The sequence below is a fragment of the Xiphophorus couchianus genome, chromosome 7 (assembly GCF_001444195.1).
Source record: "Xiphophorus couchianus chromosome 7, X_couchianus-1.0, whole genome shotgun sequence".
NCBI lineage: Eukaryota > Metazoa > Chordata > Actinopteri > Cyprinodontiformes > Poeciliidae > Xiphophorus > Xiphophorus couchianus.
Genome location: NC_040234.1, coordinates 4,352,516 through 4,377,985, shown reverse-complemented (window position 1 = coordinate 4,377,985; position 25,470 = coordinate 4,352,516). Strand labels below are relative to the sequence as shown.

The window sequence follows — 25,470 nt, the reverse complement described above, 5'->3', positions numbered from 1 at the left end:
CTTGTTCCGTCAAAGTGTTCCTGCCTCTTTAGATGTATTTTTACTCATGTTTATTCTTTGGGTTATTTTCAGCACTTTGGAGTTATTGTTGTCAGCTTGAATTGTTTTGTACTTTCACAGCAGCTAATTTATCTCAGCAAAGGCACTGGTTCAGAAATCAGACACGTTCCCGATTTGCAGATTTGAGAGATGAATTGTGCCGGTGAACACTGGAGGTTTGATCTGTGGTTTCCTCCATGCGTTTCCAATTTGTGAGATGATTAGAGTGTTTTCTTTAAGAAAATGAGTGAACAGACAGAGTGCTTTTGACAGAACATTCTCTGATCCAGAGTAATCTTTATTGAACTGGTTCTGGTTCTCTGACATACTGTAGTGTTTCTCACTAAAAAAATAAAGCAGGTTTTTTTTTGTTTTTACATTCTCATATTTAGTCTCTCTGAACCTCTTTTGGATGCAATTGATTCATTTTACAAAATGGGTTTTAAAGCTATGTTTACTTTCACAAGGTTATTTACATATAAAAACATGTTTCTGTCCACAAGCGTCTGCCTTACTGTAGCTGCTTTCTTTGGGAATCTCTTGTTTGAATGAGACACAGCTGTATTTATAAAGGTCCTTCTGATGGCTCCACCACGTTGTTTTATTGTCACATAGTGACATTTCATAGTACAGCCAAGTAACTGTTACCTTCAGTTGTTATAAAAATGCTGTATGTCTCAAATATGACTTAAAGAAATGTGACTTCTAACACCTTGAAATTGGGCCTCTGTCTCTTTAAGAAGCTCCTGCTCTTTCTGAAACTCCGCCTTCAGGAAGTCATCACAACATGACTCCTCTATTAGCCCTTTAACAACGTTTTTTGTTTTTACCAGTGTTTCACTGAGAAGTAGCTCCTATAACAAGCTCAGCAGATAGTGCAGGTCCACCAGGTGTTTGCTAATTGCTGCTGGCTAGTCTGAAGGAGCCGAGTGGAGGAGTCGTGGGAGAGGGATGCTCAGTGAAACTTGGATGCTTGGAAACTGCGGTTCCGAGGAGAAGCTTCATCTTCAAAGGCGAGACACCAACTTTGTGGTTGGGGTGAGGGTGGACGTAAGAAAATCCTATTTTCAGAATCATCGTGATTCGATTTAATTTCCATTTGGGACCAAAAAAGTATTTTGGAATTTTTGAATTGAATTTGAACAATTAGATTAGTTTGAAACTCCTTATGCAACTTTTAAATGTTATATAATTAAAATGTGAATGTTCTTTAAAATAAATAAATGTAACAATAAATGTCCCATTAAATAATTAACTATGCCCTCCAAGTAATAAAATTAAATAAAATGTAAGTTAAAAAAAAATCTATCCCTTTACAAAAGCATAAGATTAAATGATTTTGTATTTATCTATTAAATAAGTAAATATAGAGGCAGCCAACCGGGGGTCAGCACTCTGGCCCTATTGTCTTGGGGAGTTAAAATCTGTGTGCTCTACACATCTCATGTCTCTGGATCAGATCAGATTCTTAAATGACTCAGGTTGATATCAGACACAAGAAAAACTTACAACACCTAATATAATCACTCTTTCCATGGCATAATTAACGCATGCCAAGCTTGATTCAAAGGACAAACACAGGAAATGTTTAAAGAGCTACTGCTTTGCCATTTCAGTGCTTTACCACACGGAGATCCTCATATATTGCAGTCTGTGCCTTCTACCCTCCACAAGAGGAAACCGCAGCCCTGAGAGAGCCTCCCTGCAGACTTCAGACACCTGCCAACCCACTTGATCCTCGTACTTTGCACCCACACAGCTGCTGTCCCGTTCGCACCGCACAACCAGAATGTGGAAATCTGCTTCCTCCAGATGGACACATGATGACACCGTGCCTCCTGTCAATCAGCCGGCGCCAGCGCTAAACGACTGGAGGCTCGTACGGGGAATAAACAAGCTGTCAAATAAACATTATGCACTGTGCTTTTCCTAGCCAAGGCGGCACTTTTAGTCAGTCAGAAAAGTTCATGCTGCTGCAGTCGACCAGATTTTCACTAAACTTGACAAAGAACAGCTTGTAGTTGTTACCGCGGCAGCAAAGGCCAATTATCCTCCAGTCGAACTTTCTTTCATGACGCTGGATCTCAGATACTCTGCATGCAAACCGATACAGAAAGTGGGAATGATAGGTCAGTCGGTGCAAAGCAAAAAGTCACCATGGAGATTTTAAACACTTTCTTATCAGCAAAGAAACAGATTCAGTAAACTCAAATGTTCGGAAAAAAAAACAAATCTAATTTGAGCCCTCCTTTAAGAATCCCTCCGCTCTAAGAGTTGAGAGGAGTGATGCAGGGAATTGTGTAAATGTTGCAGATTTAGCCAGACAATCATAAATCCTGGCACTACTGTATAAATAACACCGATGTTCCAAAAGATTTCATGTTTCTGAATTCCGAACATTTATTATGCCATTGATTGTAGTCATAAAAGCTTACTTTAAAAACTGATTTTTTTATTTATTGATTCTGCTTTCTCTTATGGTGCTAAGAGAAAGCAGAAGAAAGACGAATTAGGAGGACAGTTTACCAACAGCAAGATCTATTAGCTTATTTGACCAGTTTAATAATCTCCATGCTTTTTTAAAAAGGGGCAGATTTATGTAAAACTGACTTTTGTTTTGTTTTGTTAGCTTTACATCATGTTATAATGTTATCCCTTCTTCAAAAACATAACTGGAGTGTCGTTTTGATTCTTTCATGCATGTTTGAAAAATCCTTCAATTTCCCATGGCAACCATGTTTGCTCTCACATTTTTTGCAAGGCACTTCCATCACTCAGCTCCTCCAGACTAGCGTCAGCAGCTATTGTCAAACACCTGGTGAGCTCTGCTGGGCTCGTCGTATGAGCTCTTAAAGAGACAGAGGCCCCATTTCAAGGTGTTAAATTGCCTCAGAAATATAATTTGGAATATTTATAACAATTGAAAGTAACATGGTTCCTTGATACTTGGGCTATAAAATGTCACTATGTGCCTGGAGAACACATAATACCGGCCCTTTAAATTGACGGAATAATGGCCCGACTGGAGCCGTTTGCCACAGCTAACCCTCCGCTTTTGTTTTTGCCCTTCAGGGGGAATACCATTTAAAGTTATTTTCTGTATCCTATTGCTAGTCCTCTGAAATGAAATGCGATTGTGTCTTAATTAGAGATGCACGACAAATCGGCGCTAACACCGGTATCAGTCCAATAAGTAAAACTTGGCCGATGTTAACAATCCATTTATGTCCATCTTGTTGCTGTTTGTTTCTGGAGGGACTTGGTCATGTGATATTTGTTTGGTCATGTGACAGCGATTGTTGGATTGGAAAATAACATCGGCCACAACAGCAATATTAACATCAGATACCGACATCGGCCCACATTTCTTATCGGTGACTCGTAGTCTTGATGTATGATGTGTATCAGCAGGTGTTAGTTTAAAGTTATTTTTCACTTTGATCATTGTATAAGATTTTACAAAATAGAGTTTTATAAGAGTCAGTCGGCCCAATGTTGATACATGAAAATATAGGGTGTAATAGACATTTTTAGAACATAATATACAGCCAATTTAAATTCTACATTAGAACAGTGACGAGAGGGTTTTAATTTTGTTTTAATTGCGGAGGGTTGGCAGCCCTACCCTGTGTCGCTCTATTCCTGTCAGTGAATGACAGGCCGTATCATGTAAGGTGAGAAATGAGAAGATCGCAGCATTATTTTTGACACTGAGTGGTTAAGACAATTCCAGCTTAGCGATTCCCCGTCCTGATCGTAGAACAAGACGTCCAGAGTTTATACTGCGCAGAAGAAAAAGTTTTTCATCTTGACACATAATGTGCAATAATGTGGTCGTCCAGAACCGCTGCTCGTCAGTCCCGCTTTGTCAAACAGAGGAGAGGAACACTGCACTTAACGTTGGACTGCAGATTCACACGAGTCCGTTTATAAAACTATCAAACAAAGAGTTATCCTGTCAAATCATACACTGAATGTGAATAGGGGTTTTTTGTTTCTGTAAAATGTGACACAATGTATTCCAGTGTCTTTTTTAGGCTTGTTTTTTCCGTTGAATCCGTTGATGTTTTTTTTTAACAAAAAAGCTTGCAGTTATGACCAAGCACTGATCATAACTGCACATGAATCTATGTAAATTAGACAGGATAATGCACAATTTCGTCCCTTTGCGTGTTTTTATTTCCCAGTTCTTTTACGTTTGATGCCATCTGTTTTGACGCCACATAAGATTCTCCAGATGTTTCCGTTTCCTCTCTCTCTGGTTTCTCTCAGATCCACACTCGTTCTCGTGTGTGTTAAAGAGTGTGACGGCTGTTTTTGACTTCTTCCAAATTTACAGCTGGCACACCTGTGCTCCGTTTAGACTCTGGCTCGCCGCAGCAGTCAGCGCTGCTCTTTCTCCATCTCCCGTCAACAGCAGCAGCAGCAGAGATTTAGTCTGTGTTTGTGTCCATCGTTAACTGATTCTGATGAATACTGTTTTCCTGGGGCGCCGCACACAGCCTGGGCTGCTGCCGGCACGCTAAGGCAAGCCACCTGCCCGCCTGTCCATATTTGTCTCTCCATACATTTCTGCCTGCTGTCTGTCTTTCACTATTCCAAAGGTTGACTTCCTCTTTCTGATGACCCGCTGGTTCCCTCACCCTCCATTTTGCAGAACCGGTCCACTTAACATTTTGTCAGCTCTCTCCTCACTTTACTGAAAAAAAAAAATCTTTCATGTCCAGTGAGTAACCTTTTATTTTAAGTTACCTAAAAGAGCCTCCAGGGAGGGAGACAGAGAATTATCGAGGATTATACAAAATGTTTCTGAATTTAATTCAATTTGAATTGATGGTATTTTAAGATGTAGTGAGACATTTTATACTTTTACACTTTAATATGTCTAAATTGACAACATTTGGGTGGGATCAGTTCTTGTTTCCATGTACAGTGGCTGGTAAAAGTATTCACACCCCTGAACTTTCCTACATTTTCTCACTCTACAAACATGAATGTGAATATATTTCATTGGAGTTTAGTGTGAAAGCGGTGAAGTGGAAATGAAATTATGCATGATAGAAAATTCAAAACTTATGACGACATTTGGAAAAGTTCAAAGGGTATGAATACTTCTGCAAACTGCTGTATAATTTAATGCAAAAGTATATAATTAAGAAATGGAAAGTTTTGGTTCTCTTTGGATTCATGGGTGAAAAAAAATATTGGGCCCATGAAACCTACTTTTTCTAGTAGTTACAATACAATCTGCAGCTAGAATCAGAATTTATGTTTTTAGACCACAGGGAACACGGAAGGTCGCCCCGAGTCTCTGACACAAGCATCAGGGCAAAATGAAAAATCATCAGGTACTCTTATGCTATTAATAAAATAAATGTTCAAACTCACTTTTAAAGAGAAAACTGCTGACATCATCCACACATGATTTACTCAAACATCCACAATATTAATAAAGAGAAATAAACAACTGGGAAGCAGCAAAAACTTTTCAAAAATTAAATCTAAATAACTCACCAAAATGTCACAGAAACCTTAAATTTATTAAATAATAAATCAATATTTTTTTCTAATTATATTAATATTTAATAGCAATGAAGTCTATAGCAGAGTCCTATAAATGGTTCAAGCCAAACTGTTAAATCTGTTGATTTAGATCAAACGTGTGAACGGACCAGATCAATCCAGAACCTGGCAGAACCTGAAAAATCTGAGACTGTGATTTTTAACTAAGAGGAAAGGGCAGACTGCTTACTTTCTAAAGCTAGTATGCACAACTTTCCATTAGTCTATCGCATAAAATCTTTTTTTAAATACATTCAAGTTTGGTACAAAATGGCAAAAAGCTCAAATGGGTAAATATTCCTGTATGTCCGTTTTGATTACGAGGATGAACAGCATTTTTTTTCTCCGTGACCGAGTCTGACAAATGTCAGGAAGTTAATGACGAAGCGGAGGCACAGCACCTACTTTTTTAATTATTATAATCTGCAATCAAAAATACTTGAAAACTGGAAGAAAGCTGGATGTAATATTTAGCAGTTACCATGGGTACAGGGACAATTCAACTTAAAGACTAGATTGTTTCCCTTTTTTTAAATGACATTGTGTATTTGGATATAGCTGGAGATAATTAAAGGTTTTTCTGACAGTGAATGGCAACCTGTCGTTGTAAAGTTCGGTGCGTGGGTGAACGGGAGGTTCGACTGTTTCCTGTATTTTGGTTTTTTTTCTCGTTCACACCGTCACGTCTCCCTTGAGATCAGAATACTTTCTGCTCTCCGTCTGAATGTGGAATCATGTCACAGATCATCAGCTGTGTGTCTGCTCTGTAAGCCTCTGCAGACATGCATTCACAAGTAAACAGCAATGAAAGCCTTTTTTAGACTTTATTCAAACCCATTTACCTCGGCTTTTTTGTCCTAAATATTCCTTCTGAAGTTTAAATGTTACAGATCCTCTTATCTACTGCCGTACTTTTATTTTCTGTATTTTCTTTTACGTTTGCCTGTCTGCGGGTCTCAGTGACTCATCTGATGGGAACCGTCCTGCTGCTTGATACTGAGCCCACACGCTTTTAAATGATCTTTTTTTTCTCTCTCTCTGTGGCACCCAGAATATTTCATATGGTAAAATCTTATTCTCAATCAAGCAATTTTTCTCTAATAACTGCAGATGTCAAATCTGCATTCGTTTTCGATTTAACCATCAAGCCTACGGTGCAATGACCAAAAAAATGGGAGATTTACTTGCAGTTATCATCATACAGATGAACATGTTGTTGTCGTACCGTCAACCACTGCCATGTTCAGCTTGAAGTTCTTGAGGTCATCTTTTACATTTTTCTGGACGTGGTTTGGGTTTTGGAAATGGAATATATTTTTATTCCACCCTCTATTGAGGCTTTGGGTAAAGCATGTTGTAATCGCAGGTTCGCCATCGACCACATTTAATCATTTTTTCCTACTATTTTTCTCCAAATCACTGCAGCCAGAGTTGGTTAGCAGCTAGTTACGTTTACTCAATTACATTTACTTGAGAAACATTTTTGAAAAAACATACTTTAAGGAGTATTTTTACTACGCCATATTTTTTACTGAGTCATTTTATTATGAATTATATCTGTTGTTACTTGAGTAAAATTTCTGGATTCTCTACCCACCGAATGAAAAACAAACAGGTTTTAACCAAAGATTTAACAGACACAGAAGCTGATTTGGAAAAAAATATATATTTTGTCTGATTTTGCTATTTTTTTGTTACTATATCAATTATTTTCATTTTGGTACTTAAAATTTCCACTTAACTTTATATTGTGGTCCATCTGATGATGTAATTTTTAAATATTAAACGACTGATAATTTCATCGGTTACTCAGTAGTGAGAACCCTTTTTACCAAATGCTTCGTTACTCTCACTTGAGTAACTTCTTTTACAGCTACTTTTTATTTTTACTTGAGTAAAAATACGTTGAAGTAGTTTTACTCTTACCTGAGTATATTTTTGGTTACTCTGCCCTCCTCTGACCGCAGCGCATTCATAACGATGAACTCAGACAACGTCGTCGGAAGTAAAGCTGGTTCAGTTTCACTTTGGAACAAATTGCGACAAAAAACGCTGGACTGACTGACAGGTGGCGTCATGTCAATTGCTTCTGGTTGCCTTTCTATAGTGTGTGTGTGTGTGTGTGTGTAGGGGTATGTGTGTGGGGGGGGTGTGCGTGTGTGTGTGTGTGTGGGTGTGTGTGTGTGCGTGTGTCTGTAAATCTTACCTCTGAGATGTAATTTTGTATTTCTGCCTGTAAAACACACACAAAAAACAACACAAGTTACTGGAATGATCAAATCCAGCACACAGACAGCCATCAACATGAGTTCCCTCAGAGGCCGAGTTAACCCCGTTAAAAACAAGCAGTAAAGAAAACGAGAAGCGAACTTGTGCTTCAGAATCAGGCCTCATTAATCGAGTGGCGGAGCCACGAACTGCTGCTCTGCGTCCGTCAGACCGAAATAGCTCTTGTTTGCAGAATGATGTATTGGCTTGACCTTCTGCACTGCTGTTAATGAGAAACATCTTGTGTTCAGTATTATGTCTCTGTCGGCAACGCTGTCTGGCATTAACAAACACATTTACAAGCCGGCTTCATCAACAGACCTACACAAGAGACTGGAGCGGGGCGGCAGCTAGAAACGCAGAGCGGCGCACAGGAAGCGTCCGGCACTTCAGAGGTGGTAAACTAATTTAGCACCATCAAGGCGTAAATGTGGTATTTATTACATTGAATCAGATCTAAATCATGTTGTTGTTCGATGGACCAACTGAAGGCATGGACTTAAAAATAAACCTTTACTTGACAAGCAACAAAAAAAAAAACGTTCCTTAAGGTTTCATGTGTGTTGTGATTTAAAGCTTAAGTCCTAAGAACATTGAGGACGTGATTGTGGGGCCAGACTGAGAAGGAGGAAGCACACTGCCTACGTAGCCCCTTGTTACAGGATTCTTTTGTAGTGCTGGAGTTTCTACTTGTCATTTTACAGTAATCACCCTGAAACAATTAATATTTAAATGTCAACTCTCTTATTGCTACTTCCTCCGATTGTGGATTCATACCCCGCAGTTCACACTGTCTTCTGCTCAGCAGTTTGCTCTTAAGAAATACAGCAGAACATCGACTTCTTCCCCAATTTGAAAACTTTATTTGTAGACACGTTGCAATGCGACGTCACACGCACAAGAACCCACAAAAAACTTCTCCTCCCCAACAACGACTACCATTGGTTTTAGCCGTCAAGTTGAGAACATAACGAGCTAAATCTTAAATTTACATTTGATATTTAAAAGAAAAGGGATGCAGTGCTTTGCCACTAATTGTCAACACTATAACAACTAGACAACAAGGTCAGGAAAAGTTTTAATAGAGCGAGAGGGAAGCAGATCAGGCATGCTAGCTTGACTTTGACAACCTTAGCATGTAGATGTGCTGCTGAATTCGGCGTGTTTGGGTTCGGTAAAAAAATTGGAAAAAGAAAAAGTTTTGTTAACCCAGCACATTTTCAGCAACAAGGCAGTTCATGGTGCTTTACACGAGTAGAGAAAAAACAAAAACAACACAACCACAAGAAAAACTACAATTTAAAATGTTCCAGTTGACATTAATCGAATGTCTAAACAGGCGTGTTTTCACCCTTGTTTTAAATTAGATTAGTAAAATATAAAACTAAATGTTAGTTCTTTGTGGAGCGCTATGCATATATGGACATTTAAATGTTTCTTGTTTTGTTTTGTTTTTTGAGGGTGGCTAAAGAGATTTCGCTCTTTAGGCAGGCAGGACCGGGGGAGACATGTTCATTAAGTACACTTTGCTTTGATCTGGTGAAAAGACTCGGACCTTCCTGCACGGAAAACGCTTTTGAAATGAGAGAGGAGCCTCCTGAATAACCAGCAGGAAAGGAGTTTGAGGGCGGGAAAAAAAGAGGTATATGAGGCGAAAGTAGCAGGTGGGTCCTTGTTGAAAGCCTCTGGGAATTATTTACTGGAGTTTGCCCGCCCGGGTTTCAACTCGGTCAGAGGTTGCAGCGGCAGCACAGGCTCACGGAGGCAAATTGGGGTACTTTAAACCTTTTAGTGGCTGATTGCTCTCATTTGCATCTAAATGCTTTCCCCTCTGAGTCATAACTCTGCCAAACACGGACACACACACAACACAAGAAATGATACCTTTTTCTCTCTCTTTTTTTTTTTTTTTTTGCACTTTACACACGACTCACACACAACCTCTGAACACCATTATTTCCGAGATTGAAGACAATTGTAAAATTTGTGAAGGAATGACGTAAATAAATGTCTGTTCATCTGTGTCTTCATACAAACGGAGCGAGTCCAGTTTGTTGGCTTCGTCGCAGTTTGTGACAAATTACAGGATCTGTGAGCAATAAAACAAAAAGGACATCCAGTCTGCCGGAGGAGCGTCTCGTCTCGCGCCAGTATATTCTGAATCTGCTCCCCCAGCTCACCTTTTTCTCTCTGAATGCATTTATGTTGCCACGCTCCATTTCCATCTTCTCTCTCTTTTTTATCTACTTGCATTTTTGCCATTCATTCCTAATGGTGTACACACACACACACACAACCCAGAGACTCAGGCTTCACATTGAATTTATTGAGATTGATTATTCCTGTCTTATGCCGGCGGCGATGTACATGTTTGCACAACAAAAGTGCATTTGTAAAAAAGATTCTGTACGTTACTGATTCTGCAAGCGAATCTTTTCTTTGCCCCTCCAATTTTCTAGCACAGCCTCCTGTGTGTTTTAAATGACTTCCACCCCCCCCCCTCATTTCATGACGAGAAATTGTTAAGAGATAATCATCTTTCACAATGTCCTCCCGCTGATGTGCGTGCGTGTGAGTGTGTGTGTGGCGGAGTCAGCGGGGTGCACACGCAGATCGCCGCCGGTGACCGAGAGCTGCTGCTGTGTGGAGATGAAGACGGAGCGCTAATTAATGAGTCTTTCTAAATAAGAGTCTGTAGCGACAAATCATTTGCTGGCTCCGGCCTCAGCTGCCGTGTGGCCTGAAGGTTTGGAGGAGCTTCAACGCTTTGATCTCCGACCTGCAGGGGAAACGTGGGCCAGCTGGGAATGGGCCTTGTGAGCGCGCCGAGGCGGAATTAACTCCCCGAGGAACTCCCGTCCACAAATGGAGCACAGTCCAACGAAAATATAATCGGCCGGCTGCGGCTGATTTGGGCCATTTCCTGTCATTCGGCATCTTTATTTTGCACCTATGAAGCCACATAAAGTCCTCACTGGCGCTCAATGTGGCTTCAGAGTCTTCTTACTGATCATCATCCTGAACATTAGTATTAGCCCAAATGTTAAAAGAGTATCTTTTAACATTTGGGCTGTTAAAGATACACTTAAGCAGTTGTTTTATCCACCTTCGAATAATTATTCAACACTCCCGCTACCTCATATTTGGATATATGGTTGTTTTTCAGGCCTTTAACATTTTTCTGATTGGATATTTGACCACTTTTTTAACTAGAAATGGTGGAACTCATTTATTTTGTTTGGTTTCTGTAATGCAAACAGTTTGAACCCAGGGTGACAACCACAACCTAGAAAAGGTTCAAGGGCAGCATTATGCATTTTCCAGGCATATAGTGCAATTTTATAGCACCATCAAGTAACTATGTTACCTTCAGTTTTTATAAAAATACTATATATATCAAACATGACTTAGAACTCTGACTTTGCAATTTAGCGCCTTGAAATTGGGCCTCGGTCTCTTTAAGAAGTTCCTGCTCTTCCTGACACTCTGCCTTCAGGAAGTCATCACAACATTGTTTCTCCATTAAGCCTTTTACAAAATTTTACCAGCGTTTAACAAAGGAGCTCCAACGAGGAGCTCAGCTAAAAATGGAGTAGCATCAAATTTTAGCGGTTGTAGTGAAAGACCACACGCCATTTTTTCCTGCCGGTGCTAGACTTTTGTGCTAGTTTTTGTTTTTTTACCCAGAACGCTCCGCGTTACACTTCACTTCCTGCTTTTGGAGCTGTGTCCAGTCCACTTGCAGCCACATCTGCATTCAAACCGCACCAGAGTTCACTTCAACCGAACAGAGACGGAGGTTTGTAGGCGAACTGGAGTTTGTTGTTTTGGTCCACATCAGAGTTAGATTACTCATTCACACCTCCACAAACAAACTGGACTTTCTAGGCAAATTAACCAGAGTTAGATTAAAGTGGACTAACCGGGGCTGGTGTGAATGAACCCTAAGGGTCTATTTCACTGCTACTGGAGCTGGTGCTCTGCCAGTTTCTCTTTTCATTTAGCTTTCTTTTTTTTTTTTTTTGTTTATCCTGAAGTCATTAGATTGCTCCTTTTATTTCCTCTAGTCACCCCGTGGCCATTCTGGGCCTTTTATTGTCTATTTATTCTCATTAGGAGCAACATTGCTGTCAGGGGGTTTCTCTTTTGCAATGATTTAATCTTTAGTGCTTCTTTCTAATCTTGCTTTTTTCCCTTAGCACTCATTTTTGTGTCTTTTTTAAATTAAAAATGGTGTCTGTATGGAGGTTTTGGGATTGCGGTTATTTAGTTGCCGTAATGGTCGGTTTTTATGCCACTTTGTTGTTTTGTGTCTCTGGTGGTTGTGTTAGGGTTACAGTACAAATATGTTTTGAAAAGTTCTCCTTCGGTCTCATTGGTCTCCAAAATGTTTTTTTTTTTGTCAAAACATCTTGATGATGGCCAAGATACTACGCTTGGCAAGCGTGAAACAGGGCTTTACGTACCTTTAGAAGGACCAATGTCTTTTTCATATCAGTAAATAATGAACACCAACATTAACATCAAGGCGGCTTTAGATGCTCTGAGTTCTTTCTTCAGGGATTTTGTTTCTCGTACACATGTCCTATAATTGATCATTTTACAGCCTACTTCAAGTCAGGCAAGTTCAAATTAAGTTTATTCTTGATTTTGCTAAACAGGCAATGAGGGCTACTGGTAATTGGAATACATAGTAAACTTGATGTATTCCCATTAGAGCTTAAATCCAACCTGACCCAACCCAAAGTAGACCCAACATTTTGTTTTAATAAAGATTTTCCTGCTTTCGATTTTAGACCACCATTTAAGTACTCACTTTTCTCCCATTTTTCACTTTTGTCAAATATCTTCCAGCTCCATTTTGTCGCTTGTTGTAACAGCAGGGTGAGTTAAGTGCAAATCTTCTGGGATGTGTGACTGAAAGGATGATGTCTCCACTGCTGCTCGAGCAGAGCAGGGTGGAGACAACTTTTGTTTGCTCAATACGTTAAACTACTGTATCTTCTTTATTTACTCTACAACAAGTAGATTAACACAACTTTATATCATGCATTCTGCTTGGTTTTCACTATGATTTATTGTTACCTGCGCCACAGAAGCCGGACCCGACCATCAAGCAAGTAATTCTGGCCTGAATTTCACATCCGATTTTAATCTAATTAATCTAAACTATAATGCATTTGAGGAGAAAAAGCAAACAACAACTATGTATCATGAAAACACTTTTAAATATATCACAAAGCAGTTTGAAAAATGATTTTAAGCTCACATTTTTGTCTTTTCTTATGCTTGAGTCCTCCTCCCAATGCAGCATGAAAGCCATTAAGCATTACATGCGACTAAGCCCTTAATCTACTGTTAATAGTTGTTTTCGACACGGCACCGCTTCTCACAGAAAACGAGGCCCAGGGGTTTCTGAACTACGGCGTTGGGTAAAAAAAATGGGAAAAGCTAATGGTCAGCTTCACATTTTCTATCACCTTCATTAAACCAATAAACCTCACTTTTCAGCAAAGCGAGGTGATATAATTTCATTATTAATGACTGACTGGAGCGCGGTCCAATGTCCCGATCGGCAAAGTCAAGTGGAGCTTCTCTCAGTGATAATACAAGCACAAACACATTTCAGGGAAAGCTTCCCCTGCTGTGACGCGGTTAAAAAAACCAACAACAACAAAACAGGACAAGTGGATGACGGCCACGGTGAAAGCTGCGGCTGGGTGTGGAAATTAGCCTGTCACGGTCCTGGACCCTGACCGGCCGCTGCAGCTAATCACAGCTCTGGCACGCCGTCGGCTCTGAAATGTGACAGCGGCAACCTGTTATTTCAAGGGTCGGATGGTAATTGCGCGCTGGCCTGCGTGGGAAGAGCAGAGCTGAATTAAAAAGCAGGAGATGGGAGGAGGTGGGGTTGTAACAGCGGGACGAGCAGAACCGGATTACCGCATTGTTTTCCCTGTTTGCTGCGGTCCAAACGCTGACAGGTGAGCATGGAGAGAGTTTCTGGAAAATGACTCATCACTCCGCCGCCACTTTTCCAGGCTGACGCCCCTCACCAGCAGGAGAAATGTTCTTCCACCTGATGTGATTTCAGCTTCCTCTGCCTTCCTGTTCATGTCATTTCACATCCAAACTCTATTTTTCCTCACTGTAATAACTGAGCGCGTCACATGTACTTTATTCATCTGTGAGCGGCTCGTTTGTTTTGTTTTTTTATTTGTTGAACAGCTGCAGGGTGTGTTTTTGAGCTTTTCTAATGATTACGCCCATCTAAGCCGCCTACATCAATACCAGGCGTTCTGACCTGAGGATAAAGTGAAGTCTCCATTAAAATAAAGCACTTAACAGAAAACAAAAATCCCCCAAACTGCACACACACACACACACACACACACACACGTGTTTCCATCACACTATCCGGATAAAAACCCATCATCTGATCAGTTACAGGTTCATAAGTCCAGTTTTTCTCTTACTGCATGAAAGAGCCAGCCTGGTTTCATCTCAGCAGCTCTCTCTCTGATCCACCCTGGGTTCTTTCTGATTTCATTTTCAGGTAAAAAAAAAAAAAAAACACTTCAGTTTGACTTTTGTTTTTGAAATTCTGCCTGGCTTGTGCTACATTTTATGCTCCAGAAAACCATCTGATGAGCTCTCGGGTGCAAAATGTTCCTTTAACTTTAATTTCTCTTCGTATTTTCCCCTGCCAGTGCCTCTTTACACGCTGTATAAAAAATCACCAAGATGCAGCAGGGGGGGGACGCAAAGTAGAATAGCAGAACGGTAAAATCTGAGTCAGTATCCTTTAAAAAGATGAAATAAAAGATGTTCTGTATCTGGCTGTCCTTTGTCAAGTCAAAATGCTCTGCTGTTACCATGGTAACAATGGAGAGAAAACAAAAACAAAACAAGAGAACCTGTACACTTATTTGTTTTCTTTGCAAACAGCCCAAACATTTGTCTGTTAACCTTCATATTCGTCAGAAAATAATTGTTGTCATTGTGATGACAAAGAGACGTAAGAAGGCACTCAGCGGTTCAAACAAAACCTGATGGAAACGCATACAGCATGCTGGGCAGAGGAAGTCATGAATGAGGAGCCAAATGGGTCGAGCTGCTTTGTGTCCCTGTGGTCTGAAGTTGTCAAGATTCACACACAATCCACAGTGGGTCAGGTTGCCCGACTTTTGGGTAAAAAAAATTTATTTTATCCAGATTTTGTTCACTAGACTTACGCAAAGCCGTCCCACCTGTGTGTGACTGGATCATAGTGTCTGTAGAGTTGTTCTGTGAAGACCTCAGAGGTCTGTGAGAGAACATTAGCATGAACTACATGAACACAGCAGACAGGGCAGAGAGAAAGTTGTGGAGAATTAGGGTTAGGGTTATAAATAAGTAACCTAATAATGACATCCTGCATTATTGCAGAGAAGGAGTCAAGGGACCCATGGTAACAAAGCAGAGCTGCAGAGATCAACAAAAGGGGGTAAATTGATGATAGGACAATTATTAAAAGTAAATGTGGTCTTTATTCAAAAGGAGCAGGAAGAAAACCATTGAAAGGAAGACATACAGTATCTGCCTAGCCTCGCTCAGAGAATCAGAGAACAGAAGAAGTTGTGAATGATAACATCAATTTTCTCTGCTGTTTTAGAGTCGTGGTCTAGCTAGTTAGCTAGTGTCAGCGATGGCAGCACAGGAAGTGAGCAAAGCCGTTCAGTCCATGTTGGCCATGCTTCCAAATATTGAAGTGACATCAACATCCGCCTCGTTCAGATCAGTCCTTCTCTCCTCGCAGTGGAGGATGGCTGTCTAAAACGCAGGTAAGCTTCATAGCGTTGAACTGGAGCACTACATACTTACATCACAGCTAAAGCCGTCAACATTTCAATTCAAATTCAGAAACACTTTTTTCTATCCCAAAGGGAAGAGAAATGTTGATGTAACTCATAACATTTGAGTATTTTCAAAGCGTCCTTGTTGATGGTAACGCTGTGGGCAGGAAGTTTTGCAATAATCCGATTCAACCTCTGATTGTTGTTTATTGTCATGACTGAGGTATCATGCTAACAGATCAATTTCATTCTCATTTTCAGAGACATCAGCGTCTTATTCAGGCATTGAAGCAACCAGCCCCTTATATTTGGGAGCGGCTACATATGCGGCGTTTTGTACTTTAAAAACGTTCTATGGATTCATGACGTTGGAATGACACACCACGTTTTATGAACTGAGGTTCTGTAAGAGCTCTGGTGGAGCCAGCTGCACCTTGTCCAAAACAAAAACAAACCGTCATCCTCCTGCCACTTCCTGTCGTCTTCTTTGTGGTTTTTGCCAGTAGTAACATCCGACTGTTGATCACGTGACTTGTGTGATGCAAAAGAGTGTTTCCATTTCAGTTCTGTGAAATATACCTATTTCAATACATCTGAAAAAAACACCTCATCCCAGCACAACTATTTTTTTTATAGAAAGAGATTTGTGTTATTCACAAAAAAATTATTTTCAGAATTTCAATTTGTGCAATTCCATGGTTAATGGAAATGCAGTTGGTGTAAAGTCTCAGTTCCTTTTGTTCTTTCAGTCTCTTCTGCCATAAATCTTCCCTGAAACTTGAAGGTCATCCATTCCACAAACTGTGCTCCCCCTTTCTCACTCCACCTGGCCTCTGCCAGCTGTTTCGGACTGTAAAACCCCAGATCCTTCAAGTCATCCACCTAAACTACATCCATGCTTTGCAGTTTTTCCCTTCCACTTATCACTCACTCATATATATGTTTTACGTTGCCTTGCTTTGGCTGACTTTCATTACTCTTCTCCCTTGAGATTACCTCCACTTACAGGCTATCCTCCACCTTCTCATTATTCTCACTGCAGATATCAATGTAGTCTCTGAACACCACGGTCCAGAGGGACTATGGATTACAAAAGCAGGTGATTCAACAGCTTGATAGTTCAAGGTTGGACATACCTTTGCAATCAGCACATTATTGCATATGTTTTTGCATCGTCTCACCAAACAGGTTTGTTGGTTTTTCAGGTCAACTCTACAGGATAAACTGCATTTTACAATGAAGGGTTGAGATTCCCCATGTGGGATCATCAGGGATCTTCAACCCTTCAACTTCAACAGAAGATCCCTGTTAAGAAATCCATGTGCACAACTTTGTGTACCAAGTGAATCCATTTTTATGACTTCTATTTTTATTTCACCCCCTGAGCACCCTGTAGGCTCTGCAGCAAAACGTCATGTCTTAGATTGAAATACATTCTCTCACAGCTGCGAACATATGCTGTAAATCTCCCTTTTGCGGCCTGTTGAATCCTGAGCCATCTGGAGAATACGCAGCGCGCTTTCTTTACATGCAGCTTCGACAATCAAAGTCTGCTCATGCACAAGCAGCATTTCTGTTGAGCCTGAACTTCACTGAGGACTGCTAACCAGCTGAGTCCCAGAAAAACAGACCTTCACCAGGGAGCCTCACCCAATAGAGTATCGGGATTCTTATATATATATATATTTTTTAATCTGTCCCAACTGGCATTGTGGTACTCAGAATTGAGTGCCAAGCTGAGGGCTAGAAGGTTTACTTTCTCAAGTGGAATGTTGTGACTTTTGACCCAATGCTCCACAAAATATACATTTATATAAAACTTGATTAGAAATTTAATTCAACTGCAATCAACCAGAGGCGAAAAAGAAAAGAAAAATAAAACAAAGAAAGGGAGAAAGGTGAAGAAAAGGTTTAAAATGAAAGGAGACAGTAGTAGAGGAGATAAACAAGCGTAGAGTGAACACAGGTCAACACTCTTGAAGTCTGCCTCTAAAACTGCAGAAAGAGAGAAAAACAAAGCTGAGAAACCACAACAACAACAACAGCAGCAGCAGCAGTAGTAGTAGTAGTAGTAGTAGGCTCCTCAGGACAGGAGACAAGCTTCTACGCTGAACTGGATCTTTATTTTTACACTTCCAGCATGTCTCTTTGAGTCACTGCAGACAGGGGATTCATTCACTTGCCAATGTTTATATCAGGATTTGGCAACAGCAAAAAACAAAAACAAAAAAAAAAAACAAGAAACAACCTGAATGCTTATCTTGGCATCAGATGCTTGAACCAACACACACAGGTAAAATTGTGTTTTATCTCTAAACTTGCCAACTATCTCCTAGAACAAGATGTTGTTTACCACAAGTACAGAAGAACTGCCAGCCCAAGCCTGTGCAATTAGTGTGTATTTCATGGACACAGAGCAATTATTTTGTTATATATTTAATGGATAGTATTATGTATAATCAACTTCTTTGAGTTTAGATTATGATATAATTTTATTCCCTCATCAAAAACATACTTGATTCTACTCCTCTAACATCCTTGGCAACCATTCTGCTGTGCAAAATGCCTCTGTGGATCTTGCTCCACCTTCAAGGATGAAGTTCCTACTATGAGCTACAGCTGTGCCTCCACCATGACTGCCCCGCTCAGCTCCTTCAGACTAGCCGGCAGCAATTAGCAAACACCTGGTTGGAACTGTGCATCTGCTGAGCTCATTATACTAACTAATTCTCAGAGCAAAACTGGTAAAAACATTGTTAAAGGGTTAATAGAGGAGCCATGTTGTAATGACTTCCTGAAGGCGGAGCTTCAGAAAGAGGAGGAGCTTCTTTATGACACCTGAAGGTAACATAGTTACTTGACTGTGCTATAAAATGATACTACGTGGCTGGAAAGCACATAATACTGCCCCTTTAATATTTTTTTTTACCATTTACAACCAATAAGTTCATGAAAATTTGATATGCAAACAGCTGCGACCAATAAAATTGTATTCAGATTTTACATACTCGAGTAACTGAAGCTGTTGGACAAAATCGCTTCCTTATATCCACATGTCCTTTATGACGGTATTTCTGCTGCTCTCTTAATGCATGTTATTGTCGCCCTCCACCTCATGCAGACACAAGAAAAATACCAACACCTGTCTGGTGGTCTTTGGGCTCTCACACATTTATCTGATAACTCTGCACCAGCACGACACACTTAAATACACCAGTAGCTTCACAAGCTTGGTCAACCATGGAAAAACAACACAATTTTAATTTGTTCAGTCAGTGCAATTAGGAGTACAAAACCCAATGGATAATAAATAATAAAGAATCTGAAATTGACAAAACAATAGTTTGACTAGCTTGGTCAAACATGTAAAAATAAACTGCAACAAACCTTCTTTCAAGTAGCTCAGAAATGCAATTAGGAATTCTGAATATAATGTAAAGTAAATAAGAAGTAGTTAATTCTATCACTCCACAGCATATTAATGCGCCTTGAAATGTGCTTTATTATAAGAAATTAAGTTTATTTGTGTCACTAGATCAACGCTGTTTGCAGTATGTAGTTCATGTGACATTTTGAAAGAGAAGCAACCAGCTGCATGGCTGCAAACACAAAAATAAAGATTGCCAGTCAGCGTGGACGCTGCTAATGAGCTAAGAAGACGAGAAGCTCGCAGCTGTGTTTGTCCTGTCATTAGAGCTCATTTGCTTTGCGATTGAGAAGGTAATGATGAGCAGATCGAAGGAGAAAACGCTGTTATATTTATTTTGTCCAGCAACATAACCAGAGCCATTCAATCTTTTCAAGAATGTGAGGACAAATCAACTAAATGACACGCTTGAATAAATATGAAGGCAAAATGACTCAGAAAGACGTAGGCAATCCGAAATTTGTTTGTTTTGTTTTTTTATTGAAATCATTAAAAAAAGTTAAACCCAGCTGGATGGAGGGCCAGTAGTGGATGACTCACAAAAGGATTTTTCTTAAATATTAATTTAGCATGTTGCATTTAATTCAGCTTTAGACTAAAATGAACGTTGGAATTATCTGAATATTTTGCGCCCTGTGGTTTTCCTGTGAAACCATCGCTGCCCTAAAGCAACACTCAGAAATTCTGAGTCAGTTTCATTGAAATCTAAAGATTTAAAACACATATACAGTACAGACCAAAAGTTTGGACACACCTACCTTCTAATTCAATGGGTTTTCTTTATTTTCATGACTATTTATAAGGCAAGAAATCCCACTTATTAACCTGACAGGGCAGGTTGACCTATGAAGTGAAAACCATTTCAGGTGACGACCTCTTGAAGCTCATCAAGAAAATGCAGAGTGTGTGCAAAGCAGTAATCACAGCAAAAGGTTGCTACTTTGAAGAAACTAGAATATAAGGGATATTTTCAGTTGTTTTACACTTTTTTGTTTAGTGCATATTTCCACATGTGTTATTCATAGTTTTGATGCCTTCAGTGTGAATCTACAATGTCAATAGTCATGAAAATAAAAGAAACTCATTGAATTAGAAGGTGTGTCCAAACTTTTGGTCTGTACTGTATATTTCACCAGATTTTAAATTAGCACAGCAACTATTAATTTAATCCTTCTGGGAAAATATTGAGCATTTTACATAATTAATTTTTCAGCAAATTTCTTTTTGACACCCAAGTCAGCTCAAAGTTTAACTCTTTGGTGAACACGGTTGAGAATCGAGTGTAAATATTTAAGGAAACAGGAGAAGGTTCTCAAGGACTTAGATGAAAAACTTTTCATTTTCAACCTGTTAAGTGCCAAATGGTCTGGTTTTCCCATGGTTGTGCAAAACACCGGTGAAGCAGAGCGTTTGTTTGTTCATTCATTCAGCAGCATCGCTAACATTTAAAGCGATGCAGCTTTAATCATTAAAAGCTGCCAGTCGGCCATTCACTCCTCGCGGTTTGGGCGTATTCGGAGTGGCGGCGCTGACTGAGGTCGCTATCACTGTGTTTGTGTCTCGTCTTACCTTCATTTTGTTGTCAGAAAACCAAGGCAATTTAATTGCAGCCACATCGGCACTGAACTTTCCCAAATTACTCTCAGCCAATTAAGCCGCCATTTCGTAATTATCCCAAGCTGATACGTTTTTTTAATGTTGGTATGCCTCTGCTTACTTGACGACACTATGTTTTATTTCCTGTTTGGTTTTGTTTTTTGGACGTTAAGCAAAAAAACAGAAAGCATTATGTGCTTCCAAATCCAGGTGGCTTCATATGGACATAACAGACAACATAGTATAGGGCGTCCGTAGTGTTAATCCCAACAGAAACACTCTTGCATCCTAAATAAAAAGGATCGTTGTGTGAGTGGCAGCGTTTAGTTGGAGAGCCGCAGAAACAGGGAGTGTGTGAGGCTGCTGGCTCGTGTTCACATGTTTGCTTTTGAGGTTTTGGGGATTACAGTTGAGCTGATTCAATGAACAGCGCCTTAGTGTAATAGAAAAAGCAAAAGCACATCCGTATCAGCATGCTTTACTGCTGATGCGGGCAAATTCATTCACAGAAAGGATGCTCTACAAAAGTGTTTCACCAGATTGGTTCAGGATTTGTAAAAATAAAGGTCACAGGAAGAGGAAACATTTTGTTCCTCTGACTGGTGAGGAAAGTCTTTTTTTCCCTCCTTTGGTCTGGGCCACGACGAAGAAATACTACACTTTCACTGAAATTGTACAAGGCTAAAAAAAAACAAACTTGTGTGACATGTTTTACTTCGTTTTAATTAAGCTACAAAAGTAATTTATTTCCTCTGCTATAAAAATAATCCAGCATATAATAACAGTCATAAACCTTTTATTCTGATTTTGACTTAAACAAGTCTAAATGGATATATTCAATAAATTCTACATGCAGACTGATATTTTTATCAGTCTGCAATTATTTTAATCAAAATACATTTCCATTTACTGTTAATGAAAACATAACAATTAAGGTTAGAGTATTACATCATACTAATAAAAAACTATTTAATGCAAAAATGTGGGTTTAATGAAAATATGTTTAATACTTGCATCAAGATTGTTTTTCAAAATATGCTTTTAATTCAGTTAAATTCAGTTTATTTATATAGAGACAAATCAAATGTCACCTAAAAAAATCAATTCAATTATACATACATTCCAACTGATGCATGTTTTCAAACAATAAATGCTCTGTATGCCTTTAAGTCATTGGGGATTAAAAGTTATCAAAAGCTTGAGTTTTTTTGTGCGTGCTGAAGGGGCGGGGCCTCAAAGTTTGCTTTCTCTCCAAAAATTTTAAAACACCACAACTTTCACATACAAGGCCTGAATGACACTAAATGTGGCATGAATGATTCCTCTCAGGTCTCCAACAATCACATATGGTCAAAAGCTGACATCATCAAAAGTAACACGATACGAAAGCCATGTGGGAAAACAGTTACTGTGATAGACTGTGTTGCATCCAATCTGCTTCACCTCCAAACTAACCTGTTCTACGTGTATAAACATTTGTGTTCACTTCTATACTTTTTGTCCTCGACTTAGTTGTCGGTTAAATAAACACCACTAAATGATGAAAGTCCATGTTGCCCATTATTACTTGAGAACGCACCTGAATCAAATAGTTGTATTACCTCATTAGCATTCAATCACCTCTACAGAGCCTCATGAAAGAGACACTTATTTGACTGAGGTGTGTTGCAGAAGAGATGTGTCTAAAAGTCACAAAGTAGCTCTGAAGGGCTGAACTCCAGAATCACTTCAGTTCCCCTCCAAAAACAGAAGGTGAGATGCGCCGGGTGCATCGTACGCAGTGGTTGCTGTGTTCTCACAGACTCCATTAGCTACGGACCTCCAAGTTTCATTGTATCACAAACTGTAACTCAAAGTGTCAGAAGCAGCGTTGTTAAGTGTGTCACTACTGGCTTCTTGAGCTGCACAGGTGTGTCCTCCGGAGTGATGATTCACCCTTTTCTCTCTGGCAATCCAGTGGATGAGACTTGGTTTGGCAGTTGCCAGGAGAACAACACTTTCCTGATTGCACTGCGTCAGGTTAGATGGAGAGCAGGATGTAATGGTGTGGAGCCGCTTTTCAGGAGCAAGCCAAGACTTAGGAGAATTTCTTGCTCCCAACTTTACGATAGTTTGGAGGATGGTCCTTTCCTGTTCCAGATTTTTACCCAGTGTAAAGGTCAGGGTCCACAAAGACATAAATGAGTGATTTTTTCCCCTGAAAGTCTTCCCAGAAGATTAGAGGCTGTCGTAGAGTGGTATCACTTTACACCCAATGGACCAAGAATGGGATGTCTATGTGTGTGAAGACAAATGAGTATACTTTTGGATAAATTGCACAAACTTACAGATTATTTCCTGTCTTAATGTGCAACTAGTAACAAAAAACCGTCAAGCCCATGACAAACTGAACAGGAACCAACTTCCCAGGTCCTATTTAACGACAAAGTCACTAAAACCTTTATTGAGGCATTTGATCTTCTGCTTGTTGGTTGTTTCTACGAGACGAGGCTGCTGTTTATTCCACTTTAAAATGCAGGAGTTGCATTTTATTCATAAGGATTTACGAAAGTTGGAAAGGATGCAATGAAGCTACTGAACGAAGGCTGGAAGTACACACACCAGGGATTGCACGACAAACCCCAGAAATTCCATAAAAACTGTGACACCTCAACACGGAGTCGCCATGTGTTCAGCTATAAACAGCAAGTTAACATGTTTCATTTTCCTGTAGCAGCAGGAAAAGACTCAAACATTCTGTATCTGGTGTCCTGCCTTCATTTGCATATCTCTCCCTTCCGTCTTGGTGCTGATCTGTCAATCTTTGCAGAGACTTTGCTGCATCGCAACGCTCTGCCGTTGCCATGGCAACAATACAGAACCCAAGGAAAGAAAAAAAAAGGCTGTTTTTATTATTTTCTTTCTTTCTCTCTTCTCTCCAACATCTTCTGCTATAGCCTCAGACCCAGGCAGATGTGCGAGTCCGTGCTGCGACGCAAAGAATCCACGTCGGTGGACAAAAAAAAAGAAATAAATAAATCTGCCATGCAGACCTCAGCTGAAACACACACACACACACACCCATACACATGCGCATCCTCTCTCTTCCCTTCTCCAGGATGTTGCACGCCCACCAGTCCACACTAATTTTCTCTAATTCGACCCCTTCCCCCTCCCCTCACCCCAAACCCTCGTCCATCCTCGCTTCATGCCAACATCACCACGGCAACCAGGAGACCACACTGATGGTGTCCCGGTGGCTGCACTTCACCATCTTCAACCATCAGCACCAAGTTGACATCATCATCATCATCATCATCATCATCGTCGTCAGTCGGATGAACGTGTTTACTCACATTCCTCTGAGTCGGATCAGGACCTGATTGTTGTGGTTCTGCTCCAGAGTGTCAACAAAGTCTTGCACCTCCTCGATGTGCTTCCCCTCGTCTTCCTGCAGCTGCTGTCGCTCAGTCTGTAGCATCTCCTCACCCTGCACCTCCTCCTCCTCCTCTTCCTCCTGCAGCTGCTGCTCCTCCTTCTCCTCAGCTTGCTGCATCTCCTCAACCTCACATGGCTGCACCTCCTGCATCTCCTCTGTGAGTGACATCTTCACCTCCTCCACCTCTTCCCGCTCCTCTTGTTCCTCCAACAACTCCTGGAAAAGTCCTTCCTCCTGTTGCTCCTCCTCAGTTTCCGTCACCCCCACAGGGAGCTGCACCTCCTCCGCCTCATCACTCATCTCTCTCTGTGAGTTTTTTTTATTTTTTTGTCTTTTTCTCAAGAAGTGTTCACAGAGTGGAGTTTGGTCCCCGCGAAGGCGTCTCAGAGCGCCGGAGTGGAGAAAACATCAACGCAGATTGAAGAAGAAAAAGAAGAAGAAGAGTACAAGAGTTTTTCCAACTTCATCCAACTTCCTCTGATGTCACTCTGCAAGACACTCCAAATGGTTGCCCTCTGCCCAGTGGGGAGGTTGGGTGAGAGGTTGCAAAAAAAAAATGTTTTTTTTTCTTTAAAGAGAAAAGAACAAACAGCAAAAGGAAGGCGATCAGTTCAACTCTGCGCTCCAACACTGCGGCGGACTCCGAGCATCGCCGTGGCAACGCAAGGGGGAGGTCGACCAGCGATAAAGATGGGATGGAGAGAGGGAGGGAGAGAGAGCGACAGCAGAGAGTGATGAAGGAGGACAAAAGAGAAAGCAGGGAACATTGCTTAGTGTTTCCGTGGAAACTCAACAACGGTTGCCAAGAGTGATGGAATCCTGCAGCCGACAGACCAGCCTCTTCCTCCTCTTCCTCCTCCTCCACATCTCTCCCCACCTCCCGGATTCAGAAGAGCAGAACTTTACGCTAAAGGTGCAAAACGAAACATCCCAGTCTGCCCTGACCTCTGACCTGCTGCCAGAGATGCTGCGTGTGCGTGTGTGTGTGTAGGGCTTTATACAACGATGATGTAATGTTCCTGAAAATCACAGTCACACATCCTCAGTCAAATGGAACAATCGTATAGTGAATAGAGCTATTAGCGCCCTCAAGAGGCTCCACTGGTCAATGCAGAAAAAGAAAAAAAATAGAAATCTGTTGTAGAGGTACCATGCAAAACCCAGACTGGGAAAAATATATATCTATGTTGTTATTTGCTTTATGACAGTAGCTGCTTTTCCAATACAAATGTGTGCAAATATTTGTCTGTATTCTGTTAATGTAAAAAAAGACAAACAAAAAAGCCCTACAATTTCACATTTGCAGTGTTTCCTTCATATAAGAA

The 25,470-nt window shown here is 40.4% G+C and overlaps 1 protein-coding gene across 2 annotated transcripts in view; it reads right to left on the bottom strand.

Annotated features, from left to right (window-relative positions):
• Positions 1–25,470, bottom strand: part of LOC114147821 (phosphodiesterase 1A, calmodulin-dependent) — a 45,069-nt gene extending 19,599 nt beyond the window's left edge. The window contains exons 1-2 of one of the 2 annotated variants that reach the window (XM_028022468.1): positions 24,063–25,468; positions 7,808–7,834 (exon numbers count right to left, since the gene is read on the bottom strand). In XM_028022468.1, coding sequence (XP_027878269.1) covers positions 7,808–7,834; positions 24,063–24,445 — 410 coding nt within the window. In that variant the 5' untranslated portion in view covers positions 24,446–25,468. Of the gene's footprint in view, positions 1–7,807; positions 7,835–24,062 lie in introns of both variants that reach the window. The other variant, XM_028022469.1, reaches the window with a different exon arrangement.